The sequence below is a fragment of the Polyodon spathula genome, chromosome 1 (genome assembly GCF_017654505.1).
Source record: "Polyodon spathula isolate WHYD16114869_AA chromosome 1, ASM1765450v1, whole genome shotgun sequence".
Classification (NCBI taxonomy): domain Eukaryota; kingdom Metazoa; phylum Chordata; class Actinopteri; order Acipenseriformes; family Polyodontidae; genus Polyodon; species Polyodon spathula.
Window position 1 is genome coordinate 79208446 of NC_054534.1, and position 14083 is coordinate 79222528.

The following is a 14083-nucleotide window of genomic DNA, read 5'->3' on the forward strand; positions in this document are numbered from 1 at the left end:
ATGGACCTGGGCTGGAGTTTGGTTTATATGTGTTTGGAAACCCTAATTTATATTCCACATGGCATCCCATATATTGTGAATTGTATTTGCAGCATCTGCTTTCTGATTCTTCTAGAGATATCCAGCCTGTAATGCAGCTATTATACAAATAGAAGACATAAAATCAGCCCTATGTAGGGATCCAATTGTTCGTAAAGGCTATTTGACAAGTATTTAAAGTTACTTCATACTCTAACTTAAGATCAGCTGTTAATTGCTTTGTATTTCTTTGTTCTTTGGAGTTTCTGCTACTTGAATTGCTTAGTGTGAAGACAATAATAACTGCAAAGTGTAATTTCCTTTCCTATAGGATTTTGGAGATGATGGGTCGCTGTATATTACCAAGGTTACCACAACCCACATGGGTAACTACAGCTGTCATGCAGATGGCTATGATAAGCTTTATCAGACTCATATTCTCCAAGTGAATGGTAAGTAACAACAATTTTACCAATATCAATACTGTATTAATGCAGAAAAATAATTACAGCATAATATATATTTATATATATATATATATATAATATATATATATATCTATATATATATATATATATATATATATATATTATATATATATATATATATATATATGGGGTCCGCATGAGACAGATGAAATGTTTTAAGAATGTATTGGAGCAATACAATGGAAAAATATGTAAGTTAAGCTGTATGATAAAAGTCTTACTTAGTGGATGCTGTATTGGACCTGTGTTTTATTTATGTTTTAAATTGCTTCTCAGTGACAGTATAGGAGTGCCATTCCGTTGGTGCAAGGCTGAAAAGTCGAACAGTCTTGACCACAATTCAGACAATATATCTACATAACTGTTTCCAGATGTTTCATAAAAGCAACAAGCAACACTTTAAGTGGTAGAATCCCTTTTATTGAATGGCCACATCATTTTCAAAAAGTTCATTTAAATGTGTTAGTTAAAATATAAAGTATTGGATGTTTCCGTCTGTGTGGTGAATAAAGTCTGGGGGAAAAAAAAACACACACACACACACACACACACACACATTTTCAAACAGGATGCAATGCTGCAACGGGACTTTTAAATGCAAACGCAGCCTGCGACTGAGTTGAGAATGTGACTATTTTTAAGCAGTGGGGATTTGAAACAACAGCTTAGCATCGTCACAAGGTTTTGTGGGTGTTCCCTGCTCTTTTGTTTTATCCTCAAGTTCGCCTATAATTTTCAATCGGCACAGTGATTGCAAATAGGCATGTCAGGTATACCAGTTTTACGGTAAACCGCGGTATAAACTTCCACGGTTTGGAAACCGCAACCTTTTTTCTATACCATGATTACCGAGTTCACACGGTTTAAGGCAGGGGTGTCAAACTCCGTTCCTGGAGGGCCGCGTGTCTTCTGGTTTTCATTCCACCTGAGCTCTCAATTACTTAATTGGTCTAATGATTTGATTAATTGGACAAATGTAACCCTTTTCTCCAGGTCTCAAAATGTTTTGTAGGTCTTGTACCTTGAATCAAGTGCATGTTTTAAATCATCAACTGTAAAAGACCTTGAAAATATGAACATGTTCAACTGAACAAATAATATATTAAATCTTGTTAAATGAGAGCTTAAGTTGGAATGAAAACCAAAAGTCCCGGCGGCCCTCGAGGACTGGAGTTTGACACCACTGGTTTAAAAGTGATATTGGCACTTTTTTTTATTAACCGTTTGTCCATTGGTGAGCCACTGTGTTCATTAGAACTAATTAATTAACACTGACATCTCAAGTTCTGAAAATTGCATGAGATTATCCGAATAGGCTATTAAATAAGTGATGTCATATTTAATATAAACCGCCTTACTAAACAATGATCGCTAGCAAACATGATTGTCAGTGAAATACTCGAAAATATCAGCAAGAACAAGGCACTGTAACTTTTCATCACCACCTTCCTATTAATTTACCAAACCAAAAAAGTAACAGTAGTTATTATCTATCGTATAGGTCACGAGAAACACAGTAAGCCAAACCAATGCAGATAATCAAAGTCTGTATACTACAATATAACTAAGTATAAGATGCTACAGGCATTTCTAATATTTTTTATTTTAAACAGTATTGAAAAGATTTTGCCATCTCCTCGAGTTGATAGTGTTGTAGGTATTTTGGTTTTGTGTATACAATTTTATTCCCATTAAAAATAAAAAAGTTCCCTAGATGCCACTTAACTTTGCAATGGTGTCATACCCACCTTAACTTTTCTTCTTTCCCTTGTGTTCATTGCTGCTAACGTGCAGTCCAAAATATAAATAAAAAATGTGCAGGCGCCGTCTTCTCATCATAAACTTTTGCACTCTGCTGAGAGATCAGTGGGAGGGCACTTCATGTCTTAAAAAGCACTCAATTGGCTATTGCTAGGTAACTCTTTGCTTCTCTTAGATAATAGGATGCCATCTAAACTGATATGGATGAAGAAGGTATTCAGTTGCAGTGGTCACATGCTTACTGAGCCCTGAAAATGTTAATGTTTTGATGTTTCTCCACAGTAATTTCAAATAAAAAAGCAGCATTATTTTGCTGAGCCTGTGTGAGCTGGAGTGAACACTACTTCCTGTTAGGTAGTGCTTGACAGAACTGTAGCACCAGTGTGTTGCATTTGTTTTAAAACCTTAAATTAAAGTTATTTTTCTTGTTAAAAAATTACTTGACTTGAGGGTATTTCTTTAAATAGCCATGTGGAAGGGGTGTGGGTAATTCACTGACCAGGAGACAGACAGGTGTAATTGAAAACACCACACAGGTGCCCAGTTTTATTTCAGGGGCGCGTTGGGTTTCTTTAGCCCGCAGAGGGCGCTGTTGGTCCGTGGTCTGCTTACCAACTATGGTAAACAGAACCACGGGAATACCAAGCAAGGGTAAACAGTTCAGGCGCACTCGCAGGTGCTTCAAAACAATACTACAAAAATCGAAGGCACAAAGAAACAGGAAAAAAAAAACAGTAACAAAACTACAAAGAAAAGGTGCTGCACTCTGCAGCAATATCCCGGTCGCCGCTACCCGTGCAACCCGGATCACCGTCCTACACTGCCGGCTACCTAGCCTGCTCGGCTATCCTTATTCAGGGATCTGCCCAAGGGTTCCCCTCCCTCACTGTCTCGCTCTGAACCTCCGTTCCATTCCGTTCAGTCGTGGACCAGCGTTTCCGCGCACTCTACGCGTTTAGAGCGTTAATTTATAGGGCTAACAATCTCCCAAGACGCGCCTCTCAGCCATTCAGAGAGGGGGAAAGTCCACACACCCACTTTCCCACCTCCCCGTGTCACTGCCATGACTCTCCCTGTTACAAGCCATTTAAAACGGATTACCAAAAAATGACATTATACCATGGTACTACAATAACAGTGGTATATTTTTTGACAGTCATCATACCGTCAAAATTTGACATCCCTAATTGCAAATCACTGTGTTGCATTTATTGTTCTAACTCAATTTCAGCTGCTTTATTACAAAAACAAATTTATAAAATAATTACATTAATTCATATGAACAACCAAAAGTAGAGCATGTAAACAAAATGGCTGGTTCCCTTTCAATTCGAATGAAAACCATTACTGAAAGGGAAGAGCCTCTCTGACTGTCAATCACTGAGCATAAAAAGCTACCCTATCAGGGCCCAGCTGTGAGGGGGAAGTCTCTCCCACCTCCTGTTGAAGAGGGATGTCCTCACAGTAGCACATCGCCATTTTCTCTCTCATCTCACTGAGACAGGTCGTAGATAGCTTTTGCTTTCTGGTACCGAATTTGGCTGATTTTTTGGTTTTTTTGCCGGCCATTACTCTTTTTCACTACACAAAGCCTTGTGTAGTTGATGCACTGTGTGGAGAGCTGTTGTGGTGCGGTAAGGAGACTACGTGGGTTTGCGGTGTCGTCCTCTACGCCGATTTAATCGGTCACAGTGAGAAATTAAAAAAAAAAAAAACTCGGGCTTAGCGCCCCTCTCAAGCCTGGGACTTTTCTAGCATGGCTGCACTTGCCCTCGGCGACCACGCTGATTGAATCGTCTGCATACCCTGGCACCGACCTCGGTTTTCCCGCCAACTTACGAGGCTGAGAAAAACAACGCCACCCGGCCCCGATTGACTCAGCTCCAGTGTAAACATCTTCACTGCCACCTACAGCTCGGCCCCGACCATGCCTACCATCGGCACCGACCTTGGAACAGGTCCAATTGGCACTGATTGTTCGGCACAGACAGTGCTTTTTCTCAACACCGATCCCAGCACTGATTAACTCGGCACCGGAGTCTATCTTCAGAGCCATCTACAGCCCGGCACCGACTGCGCTACACAGCAGCACCGTCCTCGGCGCCAATTGACTCGGCACCGACCACTCAGCACCGACAGCACTTCCCTTGGCGCCATTCCCGGCACTGATTGATTCGGCACCGGTGAACCCCTTTGGAGCCGTCTACAGCCCGGCACCAACTGCAATACCCAATGGCACCAACCTTGGCACCGATCTCTCGGCACCGACCACACATGCCTCGATGCCGAACTCGACACCAACAGTGCTCGCCTCGATGCCGATCCCGGCACCAACTGATTCGGCCCTAGTGAATCGCTTGGAAGCGTCTACAGTCTGCCTCATTGAGCACAGCAGCTTCACTTGCAAAGCTGGTCCAGTCAATTGGGTCCTCCGCTGGGTTCCGCCTGTGTTACCAGTGCGCAGCGAAGCTGCCCAGGCAGGACGAACGCCAATCTTATGCCAGATGCCTAGGGCCAGAACATGTGGCCAAAGCACTGGCAGGTGAGCTGGACTGCTCTCCATGTAGGAAGTTCTCGAGGAGAACTAAGCGACGGAGAACAGCCCTATTCCCCAGCAGAGTCTCTTTCCTCAAGACATGGGAGAATGAGATTGGTGGTCCAAGATCCTCCGCAGAGGTCGTCCAGGACACCTGGCTACAGTGACCAGGGAACTCTCCCGCACAACTGGGTCACCCTCCCCTTCTCCACCACCGGTACAGAGGCACAGACACGGTCACTGCCGAGGCAGTACCACTCGAGGGACGCTCACCGGGTGACAGACGGTCACCTCGCAGGCACTGCTCCCCTTCCCCAGGGGACAGGAGGCAGCAGGCAATCACCGTCGCAGTCGCCTCGAAGGCGCCCAAGCTCGGCCGAGCAGCACATCGCGAAGCTGGCAGAGACTGTAAGAGCTCAGCAGACCATGCTGGAGACCCTATTAAAATCTCAGGGCAGGCTGCCCCCTAACACCGGGCAGCCCCAGCACCCACAGTCTCTGCTTAGACCCCCTAGCCAAGGTGAGGTGTCCTTCATGGCTTCCAGGTCGGATGTTTCAGACCCAGCCACCTCCGTCAGGCAGGCCACAGTGGGGAGCACCTTGCTGCCCTTGCCACACGTATCCCAGAGGGAGGAGTTCTGGGCGCTAATGCAGCATGCAGCTGCAGCCACAGAAGTCCCCTGGCTGGCAGAACAGGAGGGAAAGGGAAACCACTTCCTTCAGCAGAAAGGGCACTCACAGCATGCCCTCCCCTTATGCCAAGACTTCCTGGATTTGGTGCGCTCATCCTGGGGCAACCCAGCATCTGCACCCTCAGCCTCCAGAAGAGCAGAGTCTCTGCTTCTGACTGCAGGAGCCCAAGAAGTGGGCCTAGGGACATTCCCCACTATCGGGGACATGGTCATGGTGTTGATGCAAGGTTCCACCTTCACCAAGGGGGATAAGGACCCAACCTCCCCGTCCAAGCCTTACAGGACAATGGACACGATGCTAAAAAAGGCATATGCATTGGCAGTGCTGTCAGTACGAGCAGCAAACGCCATGGCCATACTGGTACTCTACCAAAAACAGTTAGCGGAGAGGCTGCAGGATAGAGCTACAGAGGCAGTCTCAGGGGAGCTCCAGGTGGTGACTAAGGCGATGACCTAATGGGGAGTTAGGTCAGGCATCAGGGAGGTCGCTGGCGGCGATGGTGGCCGCCCACTGGTATTTGTGGCTGACGCAAGCCAAGGTCATGGAGACCGAGAAGGTGGTGCTGCTGGTTGCCCCCATTACACCGGGGCAGACTTTTGGGGAGAACATTGATGTGAGCCTTGAGAGGTCCCACAAGGCCACGGAGGGCACCTTGAAGTTTTCCAGTTTACAGTCAGCGCCCAAGGTGGCATTCGCAGCCTGCTGGGGTAAAAGGGTCTGAACACTGCCCTCCACCCCAGAGTAGGCAAGCAGGCAGAGGTAGGGACAGCGGCAGGGGACCATTGCAGGCCAGGGGCAAATGGTTCTCTGGCTAAGAAAGACCTGTCCCCTCCCAAGCCCAAGGGAGACCGTCCCTGAGGGGCCCCAGCTGCCACCAAACCCTCCCTCCCCCCCACAACCAGACTGACCAACGGCAACGACCCATGGCAAGGACTCCTAGGTGCTATCGACTATGAGACACGGATATGCTCTACAATTCCGTATAGGTTTGCCAGCCTTCAAGGGTGTGCTCCTCATCACTGTTGAATCAGCGAGGGTGATACTCCTTCAACAGGAGATCGTCAATCTTCAAAGGAAGAACACTGTACGCTTGGTAAGTCCAAGCGATGCCCTTAGCGGCTCTTACTTCAGGTACTTCCTGGTGCCCAAAAAGGACACGGTTTCAGACCAATTCTGGACCTCAGGGTCCTCAACTTGTTCCTCAAACAGAGGAAGTTCAACATGTTGACAGCACAGTGTATCCTCCAGTCCGTCCAACGGGGCGTCTGGTTCACATCGATCAACCTGCAAGACTCCTATTTTCACGTCCCAATCCGTCCTGCACACAGAAAATATCTGCGCTTCGCCTTTCAAGGCAATGCATACGAATTCTGCGTGCTAACATTTGGCCTCTCGCTGGCGCCCCACACATTTTCAAAGTGCATGGATGCAGCACTGGCTCCACTCAGGCTGCGGGGTATTCAGATCCTAAACTATCTGGACAATTGGTTATTTTGCATGCAGTCAAAAGCACGTGCAGAGGCGAACACAAACCAGGTCATAGATCATGTGGCGAAGTTAGGGCTCTCAATACATCAACAGAAGAGCAACTTCATACCCTCTCAGTCCACAGTGTTTCTGGGGATCAAACTGAACTCTGTGAGCATGCATGCTTCACTGTTGGAAGACAGGATTCGGTCGTTAGAGACCACCCTTTCCCTATTCAGAGAGGACACTCTCCTACAGGTCAAAGTATATCAAAGATTGTTGGGGCTGATGGCAGCCGCCTCGAGAATCCTTCCACTAGGGCTGCTGAGAATGCGCCCGCTTCAAGTCTGTGTGAATACGCTCAAGGTGCACCCTATCTGAGTTCGGTACCGGCTGGTGCGAGTGTCAGACAAGTACAAGGTTGTCCTGGAAGAAAACTTGCTTCCTTCCCCAACTCTGAGGATTGGTTTTTCCAGCAAGACAATGCTCCATGCCACACAGCCAGGTCAATCAAGGTGTGGATGGAGGACCACCAGATCAAGACCCTGTCATGGCCAGCCCAATCTCCAGACCTGAACCCCATTGAAAACCTCTGGAATGTGATCAAGAGGAAGACGGATGGTCAGAAGCCATCAAACAAAGCCGAGCTGCTTGAATATTTGCGCCAGGAGCGGCATAAAGTCACCCAACATCAATGTGAAAGACTGGTGGAGAGCATGCCAAGATGCATGAAAGTTGTGCTTGAAAATCAGGGTTATTCCACCAAATATTGATTTCTGAACTCTTCCTAAGTTAAAACATTAGTATTGTGTTGTTTAACAATGAATCTGAACTTATTTTCTTTGCATTATTCAAGGTCTGACAACACTGCATCTTTTTTGTTATTTTGACCAGTTGTCATTTTCTGCAAATAAATGCTCTAAATGACAATATTTTTATTTGGAATTTGGGAGAAATGTTGTCAGTAGTTTATAGAATAAAACAAAAATGTTCATTTTACCCAAACACATACCTATAAATAGTAAAACCAGAGAAACTGATAATTTTTCAGTGGCCTCTTAATTTTTTCCAGAGCTGTGTATATATATATATATACACACACACACACACACACACACACACACACACAGTTATAGTCAAAAGTTTTGCATCACCCAATAGAATTATGTTACGTTAACATATTGAATTACATACCGCTTTGCAGTTTTCCATATACTTAACAAAAAACTGATACTGTACTACAATTATAGCAATATCATTTTGTAGTTTATTTGATTACTTGATGTTAAATAAGATATCAATTATGTTCATATGGTTTTTATTTTAAAATTGTCACAATCCAAAAATTCTAGGTGATGCAAAACATTTGGCCATAGCTGTGTATTATTTCATAGTATTAAGTTCATATTTTAAAGAAAGCAATATCTGTATGATGCAGTGGCAAATTGCATTGAGGATATTTTACTTTTCGTCTGGGCTTAATTACTTTACTTTCCAGCATGGTCTAGGCAGTGTTTTGTACTGCTGAAAATTAACTCAATGATGCAGTATAGTCATTGCTGACCTTGTATACCCAGTCAGTGTTACATTCTAATATTAGTCTAATAAAAGTTGTTTTATTGTAACACAGACTATACGATTCACAAAGAATAGTGGAACATTCATCAGGGCTATAGCAAGGGTACATACACCAGAAGACATTAAAATATGTACCCCCTCACTGTGGAGAGAGAGAGAGAGAGAGAGAGAGAGAGAGAATTTTAAAGGAAGTTATGGAAGACAGGGCAGTCTGAGCTGATCAACATGAGAGAGAACAGGTTGCCATGCTTTATAAAATGTATCAGTGGATCCCCTGGGTGTGAACATTATTTTTTTCCTAATATAAGTAATTGCATAACATCTCTAATCAAGTGAACATATGAGGGTGGTGCAGCTTGCTTCCAACCAAATAGAATGAGGCATCTAGCCAATAGAGTTGCAAAGACCGGTGTTTGACTGTTGCCCAGATAGAGAGACATTGCCTGGTACTACCCCGAAAAGTTATATTAGTGGGGAGGTGTCAATATGCACTCTTAAGGTCTGAGAAAGGGTTTCAACCACAGATGTGCAGAAAGGAGTCAACCCGGGACAGGACCAGAACATATGAATAAGAGAAGCAGGAGCTAGTTTGCATCTGTCACAGGTTGGAGCCAGTTCAGGGTAAACTCTGGCCAACTTGACTTTTGACAAGTGGAGACAATTTTAAATATTGAATTGAATTATACCGTGTCGAGCACAGACAGATATCCTCTGTAAAATATTATCTGTAAAACTTTCTCCTGTATCTTGTTCCTACAAGGTTTTCAGTGTCGATAGAGAGGGGGTATGCAGAGAGAGTATCATATTATATATTTAAGATATAACTCCTTATGGAGTATGGGTGGATATCCAGTAAGGAATCAATAGCGGATTTGAGAAATTGAGCCAGTTTATTACAAACAAAGTCACGTATTTGCAAATAACAGAAAAAAGTGTGGAGAGTTCTGGGAGAGTTGGTAAATGGTGAAAAATTAGTGTTACTACAGACAGTACTGTCGCACGAAGTCACCAATACATACCTTTCTGCAATAAACAGTGGCTGTCCAGCAAAGCACAGCGCTCTGACAAACTCATTAGCACAGTCATTCTGTGCTCTCTTTTTATTAAAGCATGTGTAAAAGCCGCATAAATGGATTGCTTGTCTCTCAGTTCACTTTCTTGTTTTAGTTTAATGTGTCGCATATTTTTCAGTATATTCTTTTATTGGCAGTGTGAACATGTACCTCAATGCAGCAGTATTTGCATCCTCTGCCTCATCTGACCCACTTCTGCTATTTTTGCTTTTTGTATACTTCCAAACATTTGTTTTCTTTTGAATATTCATAAACTGATTTATGTTTTCTCTCCATTGCTCATCCACTATAAATATCATATTTTCGTGTCAGTATTTCAATTTAGTCTTTGATGAAGCCAGTACTTACTATTACTATGCCCAGCAATTGCCACAATAATCTGACTTGATTGGCCAATATAATCATGTGATATTAATGTGTTTGTGAAGTGAAGAGAACCGCGTTTGAATGTTATTTGATCCTCTGACATCTAAATGTCTGCTGTATCCATCTAGGATGAAGAGTAAGGCTGTTTATTACAATGTCAAGGTCAAAATAAATATTGAATAATAGACAAAAATTGGGTATAAACCAGTAAAAAAAAAAAAATCCTGTAATTTCCGGTAAAATTCAGAATAAACCGGAAACGCAGAACACTAATTATGAAGAACAGCATGCTCTTGTAGGCTCCCTGGCATCTGGTGATCATCTATGGATATACTTATTCTCAGTTCAGTAACCTTTAATTCACTGGTACCCTCATTAAATGAAAAGCGTATTTCCTCTGTGGGAACACTTAAAACAGCTCTTATGTGATGTAATGAAAATGTGCGTTTCTGTGACCTTCTAAATCAGTTCCATTAACAATGAACTAAAAGCTCTTGCCATTTAAAGCATGATTAAATATAAGATCTCTCATTAATTGGCTAAAAACTAATTAGCTGGCATTATGACATGTTGCCTAGCAATTGATGATCAATGAAAAAAAACAAATCTAATTTTGGTCTGGTTATCATCTTTCTACTAACACAAATACAGAGTACTTGAGGTTTGCTAGATAAAACAATGGCTGGTTGTTCTGCCTTGAGCTTGTACAATGACACTGATGTTGGTTTCAATGTAGTCAATAAAAAGATTAACAAATACATTGAAATCAAGTTTTAATGATAATTGGAGCAATAAATTGCTCTTTCACTCAATAGAACAATACCTCCCTTTCATTATCATTTCAAATACCTAAATTTGCAACCAACATCTTAGTTCTCAGAAATGTATAGCAAATCGGGGTAGGTGTTCTAAGATGGGTCGGCTGCAGGGCAAACATACCGCAATTTGCATTTTCATTATGACACTTAGCAATGTATATAGTTTGTCATATGTACTAATAGAAAATATGTTAATGAAAAGAGCCGCAAATTACTAATTTAAATATTTGCTGCATCTTCTTTGCGAGATCTCTATTGCGAAAGTCTAGTGACATTGTTCAAATAAATATCTGAAGTTGAGTTGTGGTTTGCTGCAGCAGAGGGTGCCCGAAGGATAACATCTATACATGCAAGGGTCCAAGAATCAAAACAACATTGTTTTTGTTAGGAGGTGTCAGGTTTAACAAAATACAATAAAATTGCACACACATACATTTATAGTGGTCAGTGTATTTTAAATGGATAAATAATTGCGCGTAAAAAAACACTAATGTGCTTTGGGTAGGCTACACATTACATTATAAACACAAATATAAATCTGTACAGTACGCCAATACAGTATAAAGTACAGTAGTAAAATCAAATGAACACCTTGCGCTCTTTCTTTTTACTTCAGTCTGTAGGCTACCAGTAACACAAAATAAATCATGCTTCTGCATTGTACACGTTGGTCTATTATTATTTTAACAGCAGGCAGTTCTCAGAAATCCTGCTATGATGTCAACACAAAATGTGCTGCATGTAAGTATAAAGAGTGGTAAAAAATGATGGAGTGAATGGGCTGACACTGCTTCTAAAACACAGTAACTATGAGGGATACAGACATAAAGAACATTTTTATTCCTGAAAATTGATATCCTGTACGAAATCAGTGTGCTGACTGACTGTTACTCACAAGTGCTTTTTGCTGCATATAATAGGATATATCTTAATATTTTTTTCATAAAAACATGCTGTTTTTTAGTTTTGTTTCAAAGAACAGATGTATAGAAATATTGTAAAGCTAGAAAATTGTTTTTTGTCTGCATGTCATACAAGACTAAAAAAAGTGGACGTTTATTATTTTTTGACAATTATTTGTGTTTTTCTTGGATGTGTATGCAAAAAACAAATGAGGTGCCTTTTTTCCAATAGTCCACAAAATAAAATTACATGTACAGTCACGTTTTTTGGACCACAAATACTGGTTAAGAACAGGTCTTATTAAAATGCATTGACCTGAATTTTGAACCTTTCACCTTTTTTGTTTCCAGAATGCATATAAAATGGTCCATCTTAATGAATTGTTCATTATTTTTAAAAGCCTTGAATATGGCATAAGTCAACACCACAGAACCAACACAAAATCTGTCACAATGCATTTCAGTATTATCTTTTGAGAGGTACATAGCTGAGTAGCCCAGGTTTTCTGGTTAGGATTGGGGGAAGCTCTATTGACTCCTGTCGGCAATATACCTAAGGTCATTTGATTTATCGTAGAATTACTTCAGTATTTTTGATTTTGTATTAGTGAGATAAAAGCTACGTAAGGATTTAGTTGGTAAAGAAATACCAAAGTGATTTCTCAATATTATTTTTTACTAAGCTAGCCCAACAGCTGTAGCATAAACTACAAAAAAAGTCCCTTCTAAAATGAATAGATCTTGCTAGTGCTAGATAACTCTTTTCATTTGCTTTTTCTTTCAGTTCTGCAAGCTTTCGGCTTTATCTTGGCCATGTTAAATTAAGGGATTTTACTTACATGTATAAAGGAAATGTGCTTGATCCCATAAAAAATATGTTAGTGTGCAGAGTAAGAAGTAAATTGTGAGCTTGGCACCCATATACTAAAACCTGTTATCTTAGTTTACGATTCTGTTAGACTTTGATGCCTGCTGACTTTGTAATTTTTTTTTCTCCCCATGCAGTTCCACCTGTCATCCAGGTGTACCCAGAAAGCCAAGCCAGAGAACCAGGTGTAACTGCTAGCCTTAGGTGCCGTGCAGAAGGCATCCCTAATCCTCAACTTGCCTGGTTGAAGAATGGCATTGATATAACACCAAAACTATCAAACCAACTAACTTTGCAGGGTAAGTTGTTTTAAATCAATGTTTTCCTTTTGATATTTGTAATACTTCTGTATCTTGTTTGCAATTTTAATATTGTAGTACTTTCTTGCTAATAAACCTTGACATTGCTTTATATCTTGAGATTTGACTGCATTGATTTTACTGTATACCTAAAAAATGAAACCTTCAAAGCTGGCACTATTCTTTTGATATTTGATAACTGTCAGAGTCCCTATATGGTATGGTCATAGGTCAACGAAACACAGTACCGTCTGCCCTGGAAGTAAAATTCAAACAAGTTGGAGGAAGTCACTGGCTCCACAACGCTCAAGCATTCTTATTCACTCTGTTGATTTAGAAACAAAGCTTGCAAATCCAGCTAATGTAGCAAAGAACATGATTTTTTCTTTGAACTTTGCTACTTGATTAATCACCAAGTTAAAACAATGGGCATAACAGTGTATAAAAATAGCCAGGGCAACTGAAGCAACTAAAGCCCTTCATTTGGGATGCCATAGCTGCAGCACTATCTTATGTTTGTGCTACCAGTTTTTTTTGCATAATCCAGCTCATTCATTGCACGATCAATATAATTGAAAACGGACTGAGCGTTACAGCCTTCACTCACAATATAAAACCTGTAGAATCTCTCTTCTACAGTTCCAGTCTCATCCACATGTCTCAGGATAATTGACCAGTGCAATCTGCAGGAGATGTCAGTTGTGTCCTCCACCTGCCATGCATAAACAGGGCAGCAGCTATTGTGTTTTTTCAGTTTCTTGCTGTAGATGACACCACTTTAGACATTCCAGTAAACACGGTTGATTCTCTTATGTGCATGTCCATTATCTTGTCCCACTTTGCTAATATCATAGTTCTCAATAATTCCCTTTATTCAGTGATTCAGCACCACCTTCATGCCCCCAAAAATGGCAACTCCTGTTTTGCTAAATAGGTAATGGCATCTATTAGTCGCTTTACCACATCTCTGTTCGTCTTCAATAGAGCGTTGTGTTTAGCAGTTTATATATGCAATCTTTCATCTAACACAATGTCCATTCTGACTTCCCCAAGAAGCTGAAGTTTTACCTCTGCGGGTGCTGTTACATGTCTTTTTACAGTCCGTGGAAGATTTTTCAAATCACTGTAATCCACGGAAATCCACGGTTTTAAAAAGCAAACAAGGTCAACAGAACACCTTTAATGTACCAAGAGCAATTAAATAGGCGATTCTGTT

The 14083-nt window shown here is 41.6% G+C and overlaps 1 protein-coding gene across 1 annotated transcript in view; it reads left to right on the top strand.

Moving 5' to 3' along the window:
- LOC121322855 (follistatin-related protein 5-like) overlaps positions 1–14083 on the top strand; it is a 98994-nt gene that overhangs the window by 44451 nt on the left and 40460 nt on the right. The window contains exons 4-5 of the mRNA XM_041263283.1: positions 350–470; positions 12706–12867. Coding sequence (XP_041119217.1) covers positions 350–470; positions 12706–12867 — 283 coding nt within the window. The remainder of the gene's footprint in view (positions 1–349; positions 471–12705; positions 12868–14083) is intronic.